This window comes from Heteronotia binoei, chromosome 21 (assembly GCF_032191835.1).
Source record: "Heteronotia binoei isolate CCM8104 ecotype False Entrance Well chromosome 21, APGP_CSIRO_Hbin_v1, whole genome shotgun sequence".
Lineage (NCBI taxonomy): Eukaryota > Metazoa > Chordata > Lepidosauria > Squamata > Gekkonidae > Heteronotia > Heteronotia binoei.
This window is the reverse complement of record NC_083243.1, coordinates 21,212,826-21,232,934: the sequence shown is the minus strand read 5'-3', so window position 1 is coordinate 21,232,934 and position 20,109 is coordinate 21,212,826. Positions and strand designations below refer to the sequence as shown.

Here is a 20,109-nt window from a genome sequence, read left to right as displayed (position 1 = left end):
GAGCACTGCACAGGCGCCGCCCACTTTCACGAACGCGAAACTGGCCGGGCAGCGTATGCACTCCATTGGGGAAGGCAGGGAGTGAAGAGAGGGGGCGCCTGGCGGTGCCCCCCTAGGCCAGGTGGTGCCTTAGGCGGCTGCCTACTTGGCCTACTCCGACACACCAGCCATGTCTGGGGTGGCTATGTTTTGAGGCTTTTAAACAGGCATGAAGGGCTGCCAGGTTCCCCTTCCCAGCCACTGGCAGGGGGTGGGAGTAGGGTTGCCAGCTCCAGGCTGGGAAACTGGAGGTTTAAGGATGGAGCCCGGGCAGGATCTCAGTGGAATACGATGCCATACAGTACACCCTCCAAAACGGGGGTATTGAACTCATTTGTTATGAGGACTGTATCTGGCTTAAATGAGACCTTGTTGGGCCAGGCCACATGTGTAATAAAATGTAATGCCTGGTCAATTTTATAAAGTTTATAAATGCCAGGTAAACTTTATAAAGGACACAAACACAAGTAAACTTTTTTTTAAAAAATGCTTAAAAGATTAGCACTCTTGCAATATTTTAGTAACAGTTTCTGATAACGGACACCTCTTGCTCTGAATTATTGCATCACAATCTGGAGACAATGTCTGTTCTGTAGTAATCTCGAATAGGCTGCTCAGGTGTTGTTCAGGTGTTTATTTGTAAGTTGTTAAACCAACTTTCAATTTAGAACAAAATAGGAGTCAAGTTGCACCTTTAAGACCAACTTAGTTACATTTATTTTAAATTAACTTTAAATTTATTTGGCATTTGTTACAGAAATCTTGTGGTCAGTGCTTTGAGCCTAAGAGTACACCCAGAGGAAAATATGAAACGGCTGGGCATTTCAAGCTTTTGTACATAAGTTGCTTCATGGGCTGGTCAGGCAATGGAGAAACTAGAGGCTCTGCTCTGTAGCTCCTGTGCGATTGTAGCAATTAATCAAACCTGGCAAAGCAAGCTGTGATGCAGAAAGAAGCAAAAGAGAGAGACAGAAGCAGATGACAGTGAGTTGCTCATGGGCCTGATAGGAACTTTCCAGGGGCCTGATCTGGCCCTTGAGCTGCATGTTTGACACCTCTGCTTGAAAGCATCCATTTCCACCCAGGGAACTGAATTTGGTAGTCTAGAGATGAGCTGTAATTCCAGGAGCTCACCAGCCCCACCTGGAGGCTGGCCTCCCTACAGGAATTCCACAGGTGCACTCCAAGCCAATGCTGACCTAAGTGGAGAAGTTTGGAGAGACTGAACCAAGGATTTCCCCCTGGGCCTTTAGATAACCTCACAGGTGAGGCTTTCCCATTAGTGTGAACCAGGGCTTTTTTTGTAGCAGGGGCTCCTTTGCATATTAGGCCACCCTCCCAATGTAGCCAATCCTCCAAGAGCTTACAGTAGGCCCTGTAAGAAGAGCCCTGTAGTTGGCCTCCCTTTTTGTGACATCATGCCCTACTATGTATTATTAGCATCGTTTTATTCTTGGGCCGATTGTTTATTATGTAAAATGTGCCTTTCCCGCCTATGATGCACTTTAATTATTATTTCCGGCCTTGTCAATTTTATTGCATTGTTTTCAGTCCTTTTTGTTTATTTATTTTGGTAAATTTATATTCCGCCCTTTCCCAGGCGGGCTCAGGGCGGATCACATCCAAGTAAAACCAGTCCAATACAATAAAACCCATAAAATGCAATTAAAACAACAACACGTGAGGTATAACAAAGGCGGGCGGGCTCATAGTGCAGGTTGGAGTATAATCAGTGGCCTAGATATAAGAATTCAGATGACGGATCACTGTGGGGGAGGATAGCCGATGGTATAGGCAATAAGGAAAAGGATGCCCGCTTGCCTCAACCAAATGCCTGACAGAACAGCTCCATCTTACAGGTCCTATGAAAAGGTAGCAAATCCGGTAGGGCACGTATCTCCATAAAGAGCTGATTCCACCAGGTTGGGGCCAGGGCCGAAAAGGCCATGGTCCTGGTCAAGGCAAGTCAGACGTTCTTTGGGCCAGGGATGACCAAAGAACGTTCTTTGGGCCAGGGTGTCTGTTGTGGGGGAGGAAGGTAAAGAAGATTGTGAGCCGCTCTGAGACTCTTCGGAGTGGAGGGCGGGATATAAATCCAATATCTTCATCTTCATGACCAGAAGACGTTGGTTGTCAGATCGTAGCAACCTTCAGGGCTCATATGGGGAGAGGCGGTCATCATTTCTGGGGTTTTTATTGTTACCTAAATTGGGTTGTGATCCACCCTAAGCCCGTTTACAGGAAAGGGCAGAATATAAGTCTACAAAATAAATAAAAATAAAAAAGCAACTAATGTATCTGTAAGACTTGTATTCAACCAATTGTTATGTTGTGTACTTAATCCTTTGGAGGAACTAACCTAGAGACTGTTTTAAGGAAGGGATCCCGACCCCAAAGAGGGAAGCGTGACCATGAGAGAATCGCCTGATGTCCCCGTCTCCTAGGAAACAGAAGACAGAGACATGGGAGGATAGCTACGGACTGGAATGTGCAACCTTGTCCAAAACACTGTTGACCTGAGCACTCTTTGAAATATATTTTGACTCTGGATTTACGCACCTCGAATTCTGGTGTGTAAGGCTGGGGCTGTTAGGTCATCTATCTGTAAATAATAGTTACGTTTAATTTGACTTTAGTCCTGGCAAAGAAAGGCTTCCTTGCCATAAGTGTTTCCCTTGCTGATTTATCTCAATAAATGCTTTTTCTTCATTCAATGGAAAAGTCAACTTGAGCGATACCCAGAGCAAAACCTTACAATACTCCAGAGAGATTCAGGTGGGTGGGCGTATTGGTCTGAAGCAGGGGTGGAATTCTAGCAGGTGCTCCTTTGCATATTAGGCCACACCCCGCTGATGTAGCCAATCCTCCACGAGCTTACAAGGCTCTTTTTTGTAAGCTCTTGGGGGATCGGCTACATCAGGGGTGTGTGGCCTAATATGCAAAGGAGCTCCTGCTAGAATTCCACCCCGGTCTGAAGCAAGAGAACCAAGTTCGAGTCCAATGGTGCAACGTTTAATTCTGGGTATAAGCTTTTGCGTGCATGCACACTTCTTTGGATGCACCCAAAAGCTTATACCCAGAAGTAAACTTTGTTGGTCTTAAAGGCACCACCGGACTCATACTTTGTTCAGCTGATCTCCAGGCAACAGAGATCAGTTCACTTGGAGAAAATGGCTGCTTTGAAGGTGGACTCTACAGCATTATATCCCACTGAAGCTCCGCCCCTCCCCAAACTCCACCTTCCTCAGGCTCCACCCCCTAATCTCCAGGTATTTCCCAGCTAGGGCTGCCAAGTTCCTGCTGGGGGCCCCGACCCACCAGCAGGGAGGAGGCTGCCGGAGGGATCCCCCCCCCCCCAAAGAGTCCTGTTGCCGCATGGGGTGTGCTGCGCCTGGGAGTGACGTATTGTGCCGGACACGTTCAGGGATGCCCTAGGAATTTGCAGGAACTCTATGGTTTCACGTGGGGACACTCTAGCAATTGGGGGGGGGGACTCTATGATACCGTGGGGGACTCGGGAACCCTATTCTCATCTCAGAACTGGCAACCCTAAGGGGAAGGACTTCAGGGAGCTTTATGCTAACGGAACATGACAACACAGAGTCGGGTTCGCACCAGCATCCCTACTCCTCAGCCCTGCACTCTGTTTATATCAGCAGCATTTGCAAAAAGAGCCGTCAAATCGACTCAGAATTTCAAATCGACTGACAACCCTGGCGCACCGGCCTACTCATGATGAATGCCTCCTCTGTAGCGTTTGAAGCCGAATGATGGACGTGGTTGCTTGCAGACGATGCTTTGCCGTTAAAAGGCTTCTTCGATGCACGGCACACTCAAAAGGCCACTGAGACAATCTGCGGCACTTGCCAAGCAATGCCTGAGTCTTACCTTTTAAAAAAGAGTGTTCTTGTCTCTCTCTCTCTCTCTCTCTTTGCAACAACAGTCTGGCTGTACAGAAAGCGAACGGCCTGCGAAAGCTCCCAGCGCCAGAAGACAATAACAAGCCGAGAAATGAAAGCGTTGCCAGTTAACGAAGCGCTGAAGTTCTTTCATTCCCACGACACCCACCGATGTGACCCAAATGTATACATCTAATATCCTGATGCTCAGAAAAGCAAGACAGACAATTCCTTTGGCAACCACAACAAGACACTTTGCCCCTCTTTGCCAGACCCTCAAAGGGCTGTGGGTACAGATAAAAGAGAAATCTTCCCTGGGGCTTCTGATGCAAACTGTTTTTTTCAGCAAGAGCAATGCTGTGTGAGAGGGATGCCAGCCTCCAGGTGGGACCTGGGGATTCCTGGAATTACAACAACAACAATAATAATAATAATAAATTTATTTTTGTATCCCGCCCTCCCCCGCCAAAGGCGGGCTCAGGGCGGCTCACAGACATGGAATTCCATGATTCAAGTAAAACAATGTAAACAACAGTTTTAAATATAATCAATTGCATAATAAATTATTTAAAATAGATAAAATAGGTGCTATAAAATACTGTAAGTCATAATATCCACAAGATGGCTAAATGGCTACACGTCAAATTAGTCAGGTTCTGCCTCAAAAGCAAGCTGGAAAAGAAATGTTTTGCAAGCCCTGCGGAATTGGTTCAGGTCCCGCAGGGCTCGTACCATCTCTGGAAGATGATTCCACCATCGAGGGGCCATTACTGAGAAGGCTTGCTCCCTAGTTGTCTTCAATTTAGCCTCTCTTGGCCCAGGGATTGTTAGAAGGTTTTGAGAGCTAGATCTCAGTGCTCTCTGGGGAACATATGGGGAGAGGCGGTCCCTTAGGTAGGCAGGTCCTCGGCCATATAGGGCTGTTTATCTCCAGACTACAGAGATCAATTTCCCTGGAGAAGATGGTTGTTTTGGAGGGTGAACTCTGTGGCATCGTACCCCACTGAGGTCCCTGTCCTCTCCAGGCTCCACCCCCAAATATCCAGGAGTTTTCTAACCTGGATCTGCCAATCCGATCCCCCATGCCCTGCTGGTGACCGGGGGGGATTCAGCAGCCCTTGGTACAGATGTCACACTAGGGTTGCCAACCTCCAGGTGTTTGGAAGGAGAGCTACAGCTCTGTGCACAATATGCCTCTTATCCAATTATCTATTCTTAAGAGTTCAATAAAGAATGCTTTCTCCAAAAAACATTGTAAATCCAATTCTTTTACTGGTAGCAAAAATATATGGAAACATCCAGATTTGCACAATGTTTGCGGAGGATACTTAAGCACAAATTCCAAGTAGCTTTCAGGCATAACCGGTCTGTGTTCCTGTTTTGCATTGCTGCTTTCTCCAAGCTATAGTTTTGGGCCACTATTTTGCTTTACTCTTCACATTGATACTCAGTTCTTATCACATTTGCTCCAACAATTGCTGATATCTTTTCAGTGTCAGTGAACCCAGAGCTGGCAACCCTAGAACATAAGCAAGCCCAAATTTGGGAAGGACGGTGGCTCAGTGGCAGAGCATCTGCTTGGGAAGCAGAAGGTCCCAGGTTCAATCCCTGACATCTCCACTAAAAAAGGGTCCAGGCAAGTAGGCATGAAAAACCTCAGCTGGAGACCCTGGAGAGCCGCTGCCAGTCTGAGTAGACAAGACTGACTTTGATGGACTGAGGGTCTGATCCAGTAGAAGGCAGCTTCATATGTTCATGTTCTAACCAGCCGCAGCCAGCAAGGGACACCACCAGAGAAAAGTGAAAGTCAAGCAAAGGCTTTTTATCTTAAGGGATCATCTTAAAATAACTATACTATACCATAAGGGAATGTCGACAAATTCACAACTGCCCATGATATAACAAAATGGAGGCAGGGTGACCAAGTTGGAAATATGCTGGTGGGAGGGTTGCCAGTCTCCAGGTGGCTGCTGGGGATCAGTTGGGATTACAACTAGGTTTCCCAATCCCCAGGTCCCAGCGGGGGATCCCCCGGTTTTACAGGCTTCCCCCCTCCCCCAGCCAGCTGGCTGGCGGGGGAAGCCCCTCCCCCACAGCCATTATGCACCTCCATGAACAATTCCCATAGGGAATGATGGGGAATTAATCTGCGGGTATCGGGGGCTCTGGGGGGGGCTGTTTTTTGAGGTAGAGGCGCCAAATTTTCAGTATAGCATCTAGTGTCTCTCCCCAAAATATCCCCCAGTTTCAAAAGGATTGGACCAGGGGATCCAATTCTACGAGCCCCAAAAGAAGGTGCCCCTATCTTTCATTATTTTCTATGGAACGAAGGCATTTTAAAAGGTGTGCTGTCCCTTTAAATGTGATGGCCAGAGCTCCCTTGGAGTTCAATTCTGCTTATCACACCCTTGCGCCTGGCTCTGCCCCAATGTCTCCTGGCTCCACCCCCAAAGTCTCCTGGCTCCACCCCCAAAGTCCCCAGATATTTCTTGAATTGGACTTGGCAACCCTAATTACAACTGATTCCTAGACTACTTAGAATCATAGCTTTTATTGAGCAGGAACGCACAGGAACACAGTTCCGGCTAGCTTGGCATCAGGGGGTGTGGCCTAATGTGAAAATGAGTCCCTGCTGGGCTTTTTCTACAAAAGAACCCTATGTGAAACAATGGTGATGTCAGGAGGTGTGGCCTAATATGTAAATGAGTTCCTGCTGGGCTTTTCCCGCAAACCAAGCCCTGCTTAGAACAGTTCACTTGGAGCAAATGGCTGCTTTGGAAGGCAGACTCTATGACCTATTGTGATGTCTTGCTGGAAAGTATAATGGGCCCAGTCTTGGATAGGCCAGACTAGCCCAATCTCATCAGATCCTGGAAGCTAAGCAGCAGGGCTTTTAGGAATGCACAGGAATGCAGTCCCAGCTGGCTTGGTGTCAAGGGGTGTGGCCTAATATGCAAATGAGTCACTGCTGGGCTTTTTCTACAAAAAAGTCCCTTGTGAAACAATGGAGATGTCAGGGGGTTGGGTTTTATATACAAATGAATTCCTGCTGGGCTGCTTCTACAAAAAAGCCCAGTGTGAAACAATGGTGATGTCAGGGGGTGGTGTCTAATATGCAAATGAGTTCCTGCTGGACTTTTTCTTACAAAAAAAGCCGCATGTGAAACAATGGTGATGTCAGGTGGGTGGGGTCTGATATGCAAATGAATTCCTGCTGGACTTTTTCGACAAAAAAGCCCTGTGTGAAACAATGGCGATGTCGGGGTGGGGTCTGATATGCAAATGAGTTCCTGCTGGGCTTCTTCTACAAAAAAAGCTCAGTGTGAAACAATGCTGATGTCAGGGGGTGGGGTCTGATATGCAAATGAGTTCCTGCTGGACTTTTTCGACAAAAAAGCCCTGTGTGAAACAATGGTGATGTCGGGGTGGGGTCTGATATGCAAATGAGTTCCTTCTGGACTTTTTCAACAAAAAAGCCCCGTGCGAAACAATGGTGATGTCAGGGGGTGGGGTCTAATATGGAGATGAGTTCCTGCTAGGCTTCTTCTACAAAAAAGGTCTGTGTGAAACAATTTTGATGTCAGTGGGTGTGGCCTAATACGCAATGCATTCCTGCTGGGCTTTTTCTACCGAAAAAGCCCTGCTAAGTAGAGTCAGTTCTGGTTGGTATTTGAGTGGGAGACCTCCAAGGGACACCAAGATTGCTACACAGTGGCAGGCAATGGCAAACCGCCTCTGAATGTACCCGAAAATTCAATGGGATCACCATAAGCCAGCTCTTCCTTGATGGCACTTTCCACCACCAGCAAGTATAATGGGCATGAAATGGTACAGGACTCCCGCTCAAGTGCTCTGCACCAACTCTTCCTTCTTCTTTCCCTCTGCCCTGGCAGAAATAGCAGGGTTATGTTAGAGACCGAGCGGGAGAGAGAGGTGCAGGCGGCCAGAATCAAGAAGAGCCGCTGATGAGCTGGGTTCTTAATGCTGAAAATACCTCCCGTATTATAACTGGGTCATGTAGCTGCCAAAAACACCCCCAGACAGATGCTGCAGCTTGTGATTTTCCTGCTGGGAGCCAGGAGGGGAAAAGGACAGCCTGGAAGAGCGAGTGACACTAATTGTTAGGCAACCTCCAGAGAGTCTAATGTACTTCTGCAAATTAGCTGGGTACCAGTTTTCCTTCTGCTTTTTCATATTCGCCCGGAGAAGGTCTGGAGCAGGGAATGAGGGCGAATGCATAATTCAGGGGGAACTGCTGCTGTCACTCCCACTAGAGAACTTTTCACCACCAAATGCTCTGGAAAGAGGATGAGTTGTGTTCTCTTCCCCCTAGAGCTGCCAGCCTCCAGGTGGTGGGAGATAAGGAAGGCCCCCATGAAAAGTGTCCTGTAACTCAACTTAACATTTTAAACACACTCAGAATACTCAGAACACAAACTTACTAATATTCATTCTCAGGGCTTTTTTTTTTTTTTGTAGCAGGAACTCCTTTGTCTGTTAGGTCACGCCCCCCCCAATGTAGCCAGTCCTCCTGGAGCTTCCATTAGGCCCTGTACTAAGAGCCCTGTAAGCTTGGAGGATTGGCTACATCAGGGGTGTGTGGCCTAATCTGCAGAGGAGTTCCTGCTACAAAAAACCCCCTGTTCATTCTTGTCTGCACACTTAACCACTATACCAAACTGGCTCTCTTGGTTGAATGAGTCGTCAGAAGAAGAGCACAGGAGCTTGGCGGGCTCCTACCAAGTCCAGTTGTGGTTACCTAACTGCCTCTGGTGGAAAGTGCCATGGAGTTGCAGTTGACCATACGGTTTGCAAGAAGAAGAAGAAGAGGAGGAGGAGGAAGAAGAAGAGGAGGAGGAGGAAGAAGACTGCATATTTATACCCCACCCCCCTCTCTAAATCAGAGCGGCTTACAATCGCCTATAGCATACCGAGTTCGGTACAAGGTGCTGGTTATGACCTTTAAAGCCCTTTATGGTCTAGGACTTGCCTACCTTAGGGACCGTCTCTCCCCACATATCCCCCAGAGAGTGCTGAGATCGGGGTCTCAGAACCTCCTTATCCCTCCTCCACAAATCCCTGGGCCAAAGGAGGCCCGTCTGAAAACAACTAGGGACAGGGCCTTTTCGATTGCAGCCCCCTGTTGGTGGAACCAGCTCCTGGAGGAGGTGAGGGCCCTGCGGAATCTCGGACAGTTCCTCAGGGCCTGTAAGACAACCCTCTTCCGACTGGCATACAACTGACCGATATCTGAATATCCAAATTCATGAACATCTGAACACTGGAATACTTGAAGAACCGACTTTTAGGGAAGATGTAGCATGGTATATTGATAAATGTTTTTTATGTATTTTATTGTATTAATTATTAATGTATTTTAAGCTGATTTATTGTTAGAGTTTTATGTTGTAAGCTGCCCTGAGCCCGCTTCGGTGGGGTAGGGCGGGATATAAATCGAATGAAATAAATAAATAAATACATTCTTCCCCCACAACAGACACCCTGTGAGGTGGGTGGGGCTGAGAGGGCTCTCACAGCAGCTGCCCTTTCAAGGACAGAGTCTCAGAGCGGCTCACAATCTCCTTTCCCTTCCTCCCCCACAACAGACACCCTGTGAGGTGGGTGGGGCTGGAGAGGGCTCTCCCAGCAGCTGCCCTTTCAAGGACAGAGTCTCAGAGCGGCCTACAATCTCCTTTCCCTTCCTCCCCCACAACAGACACCCTGTGAGGTGGGTGGGGCTGAGAGGGCTCTCACAGCAGCTGCCCTTTCAAGGACAACTCCTGCGAGAGCTATGGCCGACCCAAGGCCATTCCAACAGCTGCAAGCAGAGGAGTGGGGAATCAGACATGATCCTCCCAGATAGGAGTGCACACACTAAACCAGTACACCAAACTGGCTCTCTCAAGGCAAGAGACATTAAGAGGCGATTTGCCATTGCCTGCCTTTGTATTGTGACTAGAGTTTCCAGGCCCCTCCTGGCAACTGGTGGGAAATAAGGGGATTTACCAGGAAAGGGAGGCTAAGGTGATGTCTCCAGTGATGTGGCTACATCACTTCTGGCGTGCAATGGAAATGATGCCGTCACATTGTGACGTTGCAGCAATGCTCTGGTATTTGGGTAAGAAAATTGCTTCTACCATAAAGTTTTTGACGCAATACCAGAATATCACCTGGACATCACTGGCATGTTGACATCACTTCCTGTGAACTCCAGAAGTGACCACACCACTGGCCAGCTGATTGGCAGTGGGGGGTGGGGCCCGGAGGCAAGGTATTCCCACCTCCATGGAGAGCCAGTTTGGTGTAGTGGTTAAGTGTGCGGACTCTTATCTGGGAGAACCGGGTTTGATTCCCCACTCCTCCACTTGCACCTGCTGGAATGGCCTTGGGTCAGCCATACCTCTCACAGGAGTTGTCCTTCAAAGGGCAGCTTCTGGGAGAGCTCTCTCAGCCCCACCCGCCTCACAGGGTGTCTGTTGTGGGGGAGGAAGGTAAAGGAGATTGTGAGCCGCTGTGAGACTCTTTGGAGTGGAGGGCGGGATATAAATCCAATATCATCATCATCATCATCATCATCTTCTTCTTCTTCTTCTTCTTCTTCTTCTTCTTCTTCTTCTTCTTCTTCTTCTTCTTCTTCTTCTTCTTCCATGGCACTGGGCTTCCATGGTGTTCTCTCATCCAGGGCTTTTTCTGTAGCAGGAACTCCTTTGCATGTTAGGCCACACACCCCTGATGTAGCCAATCCTCCTGGAGCTTCCAGTAGTACTAAAAGCCCTGTGCCAGTGCCTCTCTGCAAAACACCCTCCAGGTTTCAAAAGGATTGGACCAGGGAGTCCAATTCTCTGAACCCTCAAAGAAGGTGCCCCTATCCATTATTTCCAAATGGATGGAAGGCATTTAAAAAGTGTGCGGTCCCTTGAAATGTGATGGCCAGAACTCCCTTTGGAGTTCAATGATGCTTGTCACAACCTTGCTTCTGGCTCCACCCCCAATGCCTCCTGGCTCCAGCCCAAAGTCTCCAGGCTCCACCCCCAAAGTCCCCAGATATTTCTTGAATTGGACTTGGCAACCCTATTCACTGGAGATGCCGGGGACTGAACCTGGGACCTTCTGCATGCCAAGCAGAGGCTGTATTACTGAGCCACGTGCCCTCACGCACCACATACGAGGCACTCCATTTGTGTGTCCCTCTACCCAGCAAGGAGTTTTGCTCCATGGTTTCCTTGCCCAGTCCATCGAGAGGGCTAGGGGAACCCTGCAATGCGGATTCTTGTCTGTATGAGTGATGTCTCTTTGCCTTCTTCGGGCCTTTACTGCTGCCTGCTCCTAAGAAAGTTTCCTAATTTACAACCTGCAGCATCCAAGACGTACATCAAAGGAGGAGGCGGTGGGAACGCAGGTAGCCATAACTTATCCCTAGCGACATTCTCCAGATGGTTTCTGTGAGCCGGAGCTTTGTCTTTCTATGAGACATACTGCAGTAAAATGGCAAATCATCTCCAACTGGCAGGGCAGCATCGCCTGAATGGGGGACCCGTCCGCGGAAGGAATGCAAATGACTCTCTGGTGGTTTGTAGCGCAAGGGATTCTGAACAAGGGAAAAGGATTTTTGGTCCATCTAAGAAAGGCTCTGCCAGAGCAATCTGAAGACCCAACCGACAACCATTTACAAGAGCCAGTTTGGTGTAATGGTGAAGAACACGGACTCTTATCTGGGAGAAACAGGTTTGATTCCCCACTCCTCCACCTGCAGCTGCTGGGAAGGCCTTGGGTCAGCCATAGCTCTTGCAGAGTTGTCCTTGAAAGGGCAGCTTCTGGGAGAGCTCTCTCAGCCCCACATACCTCACAGGGTGTTTGTTGGAGGGGAGGAAGATAAAGGAGATTGTGAGCCGCTCTGAGACTCAGATTTGGAATGGATAAATCCAATGTAAATCCAATATCTTTTTCTTCTGTCTCATAAAGTCCTCTCCTTTTCACTATGGTTCATACAGGCATTCAGAGAGATTTTCAGGTCTAATAGGCAAAGGAGTTCCTGCCCCCCAAAAAGCCCTGGGTGTAGTGGTTAAATGTGGATTCTTATCTGGGAGAACCTGGTTTGACTCTTCCAAGTACAACTGCTGGGTCAGTCATAACTCTCACAGAGCTATTCTCTCAAGAGTAGTTATTGGAGAGCTCTCTCAGCCCCATCTACAGGGTGTCTGTTGTGGAGAAGGGAAGGGAAAGGAGATTGTAAATTGCTCTGAGACTCTGAATGAAGGACGGGGTATAAATCCAGTCTCTTCTCTTCTTCTACATAGTGGTTCCGCTTAGCTACCATGGACCGCTGGTCTAATTCCTCAGGGTTCATTCCTAAAGAGCCAGCATGGCATTGGGGTTAAAGTAGTGGGACTAAAATCTGGAAGGAAAAGGAAAGATCCCCTGTGCAAGCACCGGTCGTTTCTGACTCTGGGGTGACTTTGCTTTCACAATGTTTTCACGGCAGACTCTTCTACAGGGTGGTTTGCTGTTGCCCTCCCCAGTCATCTACCCTTTCCCCCCAGCAAGCTGGGTACTCATTTTACTGACCTCAGAAGGATGGAAGGCTAGTCAACCTGGAGCCGGCTAACTGAAACCCCAGCTTCCGCTGGGGATCCAACTCAGGTCGTGAGCAGAGCTTAGGACTGCAGTACTGCAGCTTTAACACTCTGCGCCACAGGGCTCTTAAATCAAGAAGACCCAGGTTCTAATCTCACTTGTGCCATAGAAGCTTGTGGGATGGGCTTGGGCCAGTCACATTCTCTTATCCTAGCCTACAGCACAGGGTGGTTTTTCTGAGGGGGAAATAGAGGATGGGAGAACGATGAAAGCCGCTTTGAGTCCCTTCTGGGGAGAAAGGTGAGATATAAACGAAGTAAAATGAGTAAAACTGAACTTTCCAGTGTTCGTAAAGAAGTGAGGAGCCTCTTAAGGCAGTCCGTAATGATATAAGAAAGGGGGTTATGTATAAGTTGATAAACTCTTCTGCGAGTTTGTGAGTTTAGAATTCTAAGAGTTCCTCATCATGTCCTCCTGAGTTTTCTTTTTCCTCCCAAAATGAAAAGTCTCAGACCAGGGGTGACCAAACTCGCTTAACGTAAGAGCCACGGAATAAACATCAGACGTTTGAGAGCTGCAAGACAGGAAGGAAGGAAGGAAGGAAGGAAGGAAGGAAGGAAGGAAGGAAGGAAGGAAGGAAGGAAGGAAATAGGAGATGGATGGAGGTGGAGGTGGAAAGAAAGCAACTATAAATGCATTTTCCAAGCCACTGGCTTGCTTGGCTTGGAGAAGTGATTTAAAGAGGCAAATGCCTTCTCCAAGCAGACCAACGGGGCAGTGGTGGCTTCGAGAGCCACACAATATGTGTAAAAGAGCCACATGTGGCTCCTTCCTTCCTTCCTTCCTTCCTTCCTTCCTTCCTTCCTTCCTTCCTTCCTTCCTTCCTTCCTTCCTTCCTTCCTTCCTGTCTTGTGGCTCTGAAACATCTGACGTTTATTCTATGTGGCTCACATGAAGCATGTTTGGCCACCCCCTGCTCTAGCATTTGGAGTTTACTGGATGTTTTCTTTACTGGGGTTTATTGAATGTTTTCAGCCAACCTCTTGTTGTTTCTCTCTCTGCTTTGTGTTAGGATGTGTTAGCACTTGTGCTCTGAAGGCCTCCTTGTTATATTAGAGGCCTGCAGTCACTGTCTCTGCAAAATCCTGTTGCAGTAAATTCACTAAAAGCAAACTCCAATAGCAGGTATTGGATAATATCCTGAACTCTGCCAAGAGGAATATGAGCTGTAATTTCAAGGAATGGATCCTCAGGTGGTCCCACCTGGGGGCTGGCATCCTTCATCAGTGGAGACTTGGGTCCAAGTCTATCAGATCCTAGTTCAAAACTTTAACCCAGAGGTGTCAAACATGTAGTTCAGGGGCCGAATCAGGCCCCCAGAGGGTTCCTATCAGGCCTCCAAGCAACCGGCTGTCATCTGCTTCCTTCTCCCTCTCTCGTGCTCCCTTCTGCATAACACCTTGCTTTGCCAGGCTTGCTCAATTGCACAGGAGCTACAGAACAAAGCCTCTATTTTCTCCATTGGCTGAGGCTCCTCCCTTGGGGAGGAAGGGGGGATAACTTGCTTTGCCAGGCTCTCTCAATTGCACAGCAGAGCTACTGAGCCCAGCCTCTCTTCCTTCTATTGGCTGAGGCTCCTGCCCCTCCCGGTCCCCTGGGGAAGGAAGGAAAGAACCAGAGCTTCCTTTGCCCAGTTCCCTGGATCCCATGGGAGAAATACAGAGAAAGCACTAAGACCAATGAATGCTAACATTTTAAGCATGTTTTAAGTTATATATAAAAAGATAACGGTAGTTCCCTGTGCAAGCACCAGTCGTTTCCGACTCTGGGGTGACGTCACATCACAACGTTTTCACGGCAGACTTTTTTACGGGGTGGTTTGCCATTGCCTTCCCCAGTCATCTACATTTTCCTGCCAACAAGCTGGGCACTCATTTTACCGACCTCGTAAGGATGGAAGGCTGAGTCAACCTTGAGCCAGCTACCTGAACCCAGCTTCCTCTGGGATCGAACTCAGGTTGTGAGTAGAGAGTTTGACTGCAGTACTGCAACTTTACCACTCTGCGCCATGGGGCTCCTAAGTTATATATATTTGTGTTTGTCTGTGTTCTTTATAAAATTTATATCTCTGCTACCTAAACTTAAATAGGTACATCCATGGCCTGGCCCGACATGGCTCAGCCCAACCCAACATAACCCGGCCCAACAAGGTCTCGTATGTCAGATCCGGCCCCTCATAATAAATGAGTTCGATATCCCCGCTTTAACCACTATGATTACGCTGGTTCTCAGATATTTAAGCATCAGTTGAATACTCAAAAAAAAAAAATTTTTTTTAAAGCCTTTGGCAATGCATGTCCAATTAGCTGTTTCTCTTGTTTTGCGCAACCTTTGCTGGATTTAAATATGTTAGAGTTGTTTTAATTGTTTTTTAGTGAGCTGCCTCAGAGGCCTGTCTAGGCAGAACAGAAGGCTGTAATTAAAACAACAACAACCGATAAATATAATGAGAATGGGGCCAGTCAGCCTGACCATTGTAAAGGCCTGGAGCACTCTGCCGTCAAAATTCACATTCGAAGAGTGCACAGAAAATAGGGTTGCCAAGTCCAATCCAAGAAATATCTGGGGACTTTGGGGGTGGAGCCAGGAGACTTTGGGGTGGAGCCAGGAGACATTGGGGTGGAGCCAGGAGCAAGGGTGTGACACGCATAATTGAACTCCAAAGGGAGTTTTGGCCATCACATTTCAAGGGACTGCACACTTTTAAAATGCCTTCCTTCCATAGGATATAATGAAGGATAGGGGCACCTTCTTTGGGGGCTCATAGAATTGGACCCCCTGGTCCAACCTTTTTGAAACTTAGGGAGTATTTTGGAGAGAGCCACTGGATGCTATACTGAAAATGTGGTGCCTCTACCTCAAAAAACGGCCCTCAGAGCCCCAGATACCCACGGATCAATTCTTCATTATTTTCTATGGGAATAAGTCTCCATAGGGAATCATGAGTACCCAGCAGACATTCCCCCCCCCCCCTGCTTTCTGATGACCCTGAAGCGAGGGGAGGGCCTCCAAACCGGGGGATCCCCTGCCCCAACCTGGGGATTGGCAACCCTAACAGAAAAGAATCCCATAACTTAAACAAAAAAGACATTTGGCCGATGAAGTTTGACATTTCAGTGCTGCTGGGGAATGTTAAGATGCTTCTTGTGACGGACAGCCTAGGTTCTACCTCTCTCCAAGCACAACCAATGAGAGCAGTCGGGAAGTTGAAAGGAGACTTGAAAAAACATGAGTTGGGGGGCAGGGAATGACAATTAAGGTGTAAGCAGAAGAAAGAAGGTGACAGCTTAATGGCAGAGATGAAAAGAGTTTTTCTGACTGAGGGGAACTGTATAGAAGAGCTTCCCGAAATAGGCTGAAAATAGCAAGGCCTTTTTTTGAGCCAGAAAGCACAGAAACGCAGTTCCAGCTGGTTTAGTGTTAGGGATATGTGGCCTAATATGCAAATAAATCCCTGCAGGGCTTTTTCTACAAAAAAGCCCTGGAAATAGGGTTGCCAATCCCCAGGTGGGGGCAAGGGATTTCCTGGTTTGGAGACCCTCCCTCCGCTTCAGGGTTGTCAGAAAGCGGGGGGAGGGGAGGGAAATGTCTGCTGGGAACTTTATTATTCCCTATGGAGATGTATTCCCATAGAAAATAATAGAGAATGGATCCACGAGTATCTGGGGCTTGGGGTGGGGCTGTTTTTTTGAGGTAGAGGCCCCAAATTTTCAGTACCGCATCCAGTGCCTCTCCCCAAAATATCCCCCAAGTTTCAAAACAATTGGACCAGGGGGTCCAATTTTATGAGCCCCAAAAGAAATATTCTTCATTATTTCCTATGGAAGGAAGGCATTGAAAAGGTGTGCTGTCCCTTTTAAATGTGATGGCCAGAACTCCCTTTGGAGTTCAATTATGCTTGCCACAGCCTTGATCAAAGCTCCACCCCAATGTCTCCTGGCTCCATCCCCAAGGTCTCCTGGCTCCACCCCCAAAGTCCCCATATATTTCTAAAATTGGACTTGGCAACCCTACCTGGAAAATAGTAAATTTGTAACAAAAGGATCCCAGTCATATTGTATAGGACCTCAGTTCAAACGTTCAGTGGACGTGAAGCATTATTCCTTAGACTGTATTTTCCTTTGTGCTTTGTTCTTATAAATACAGCCGGGGCTGCGTGGACTGCACTGGCTGCCGGTGGCGTACCGAGTTCGTTACAAGGTGCTGGTTATTACCTTTAAAGCCCTATATGGCCGAGGACCTGTCTACTTGAGGGACCGTCTCTCCCCGCATGAACCCCAGAGAGCACTGAGGTCAGCTGGAAAGAACCAGCTGAATATCCCTGGGCCAAGGGAGGCCAGATTGAAGTCCACCCGGGATCGGGCCTTCTCTATAGCGGCCCCCCTACTGTGGAACCAACTCCCGGAGGAGGTACGGGCCCTGCGATGCTTAGATCAATTCCGCAGGGCCTGTAAGACCCACCTCTTTAAAACAGCCTTCACATAATACCGAGCCAAGAAAGTCCTGCTGGATATGTTCTATGTTTTATGTTTTAATCACTGGATTTTATGAAAGATCTTAATTACAGAACCATAATCTTAAGTCTAATGTAATTTTAATGATTTTAAGGATGATTTTATAACTGAAATTGTATATGAATTTATAATTGATTGCACATGGTTTTATTGTATACTGTATTTACATGTTGTGAGCCACCCTGAGCCTGCTTGCGGGGAGGGCGGGATACAAATAAAAAGTTATTATTATTATTATTATTATTATAAACATGTATTGTTTTGATTAAACAATGCTCTGGAGACCAAGCCCTATAAAAAAAAGGTTGAAGGAGCTGGGCATGTTTAGCCTGGAGAGGAGGTGGCTGAGAGGTGATATGATCACCATCTTCAAGTACTTGAAGGGCTGTCCTATAGAGGATGGTGTGGAATTGTTTTCTCTGACCCCAGAAGCTAGGACCGAACCAATAGGTTGAAATTAAATCAAAAGAGTTTCCGGATCAACATTAGGAAGAACTTCCTGACCATTAGAGCGGTTCCTCAGTGGAACAGTCTTCCTCGGGAGGTGGTGGGCTCTCCTTCCTTGGAGGTTTTTAAACAGAGGCTAGTTAGCCATCTGACAGCAATGAAGATCCTGTGAGTTTAGAGGGATGTATTTGTAAGTTTCCTGCATTGTGCAGGGGTTCAACTAGATGACGCTGGAGGTCCCTTCCAACTCTATGATTCTAACCTTGTGGGCTATATGTCTTAGGGAAAGAACCACACACACTCACTCACACACACACACACACAATATGTAATATCTTGGTCTATACACATACATTATAAGAAATGAATGAATGGTGGCAGCAAGCAGAGTTTTTTTGCTGCAGGAACTCCTTTGCATATTAGGCCGCACACCCCTGATGTAGCCAATCCTCCTGGAGCTTACAGTAGACCCTGTACTAAGAGCCCTGTAAGCTCTTGGAGGATTGGCTACATCAGGGCAGTGTTTGAGCACCCACCGCAATAGTTCTGTGTGAGTGAGGGCTGATTATTAAGGGGGGCTGGGGCAATACTCCCTCTAAGCTGTGGAGTCTTGTGAGCAAAAGTTCTACTTTGTGAGCTACTGGCATTACAGTTGTGAGCTACTGTATAGATTAGTGTGCTCTGGGGCCGTTTTTCCTGAGCTGAGACAAAAATGGGTGAGCCAGAGGCTAAAAAACTGTGAGCTAGCTCACACTAACTCAGCTTACAGGCAACACTGGGCTGGGGTACCTGGTCTGTTGATGTCTCTGGGAGTGAGAGAGAGGATGTGATGCGTGAAGTGGTCATTACAGTCGATTTTTAAAACAGGCAAGAAGAGTGCTGAATATGATGTCCTCACCGTATAACTTGTACCCTGAATAAGAAAGGTTATAGAGGGCGCTAGGCACTCTATGTGAGTGGACAAGGGGCATTACCCCCTCCCCCCTTATGGTATCCCTTGGAGGAAAAATCTAGTCTTGCATACAATGAAATACATTTATTTATTTATTTTAACTGCAGATTTACACCCCGCCCTTCTCCCTGAATCAGAGAGACAGAGTGGCTTACAACCTCCTATATCTTCTCCCCCCACCACAGACACCCTGTGAGGTGGGTGGAGCTGGAGAGGACTCTCACAGCAGCTGCCCTTTCAAGGAGAACTCCTATGAGAGCTATGGCTGACCCAAGGCCATTCCAGCAGCTGCGAGTGGAGGAGTGGGGAATCAAACCCGGTTCTCCCAGATAAGAGTCCGCACACTTAACCACTACACCAAACTGGCTTTATCAGGGCTTTTGTGGGTTCCACAGTAAATCAATTGCTTTCAACCCACAACACACATTGCCAATGTGTCTGAGTTCTGTTTTGATTAGTTCGCAAACTTTCCTCAATCTTACCCATCTAGAATGTTTTCGCCCTGCTGTTCCTCCAAGGAAACATTACAGAGATTTATTTCACGGCGCTAATCAATTAGAGGCATTCACATATCACAAAGTTTCAGTTCGAATAATTACACAGGAAGTTGGTAATTTAAAAATCCAACCTGGCAGTAATTTACTGAGAAACGTTTTAAATCTTTCTAGTGACAGCAAAGAGATGTTGATAGCTCCAACGTGCATTACTTTTCACTTGCCCACATTGAACCTCATTTGCCATGTTGCCGCTCCCTCATCCAGCCTTGATAGATGCCTTTGGAGTACCTCACTGTCCTCCCTGAGTTTTGCTAAACACATATCATTCCTCCCATGTGACAGCAATACTAAAGTAATACCAACTTTTCACGTTTCAGTTGCAGCACATCAATAACTTAATAACATTCTAAACAGCAGTCGTAAAATGCTCACATGTGGATCAATTATAAATACCTTCTAAAAGAGCAATCAAGCAATGTTCCTTCATTACATTAAACATTCACAACCATCAGCTGCAAACCTCATGTTCAAAGGATAGTCTACCTCTTAAAGATTCAGTGGGTCACACATAATACTATATTGTTGAAACAAAAGAGCTCAAATCGCATTTCTCAAAGGACCCTCAGGATGCGGAGTCTAAATGCAGTAAAATTCTCATTGTTGTAAATACTTGACTATATCAAATCGATTGTCGGGATGTTTAATTAACTTCTCAGTAACAAAAACAATTAAAATCCATTGCTCTATTTCCATTTGATAGGAAGTGCGTAACCAAGGGAGTAGCTAAGGAGCCATTTTTAATGCTGCTACACAGGGGTCGTTTTGTAGAAAAATATGTGGTGGAGCTCACCCAGGGATTGTTATGCAGCTGCACCTGCCATTCAATGGACAAGGTGGGGAGGAGGAGGTGGAACTCTCAGAAAGGTTCAGGATCCGCGCTCCTGTGAGCTCCTGCTGAATCCGAGGTCTGCTGCTACAACACTCTGATATTTGTGTGTGCACTTGACAAGAAGTCATACCTATGTATAACAATTTACAAGAACAAATCAAAACATATACTACGTCAATTGAACTACAGTCTGAAAAACAGGTCAATTGAAATCTACGAGTGTCCTGTGGATGCAGAA

At 47.2% G+C, this 20,109-nt stretch overlaps 1 protein-coding gene across 1 annotated transcript in view; it reads left to right on the top strand.

The window, feature by feature from the left end:
* The window catches only part of LOC132589023 (zinc finger and SCAN domain-containing protein 21-like), a 49,418-nt gene that overhangs the window by 11,253 nt on the left and 18,056 nt on the right, over window positions 1-20,109 (top strand). The window contains exon 2 of the mRNA XM_060261551.1: window positions 3,983-4,122. Coding sequence (XP_060117534.1) covers window positions 3,983-4,122 — 140 coding nt within the window. The remainder of the gene's footprint in view (window positions 1-3,982; window positions 4,123-20,109) is intronic.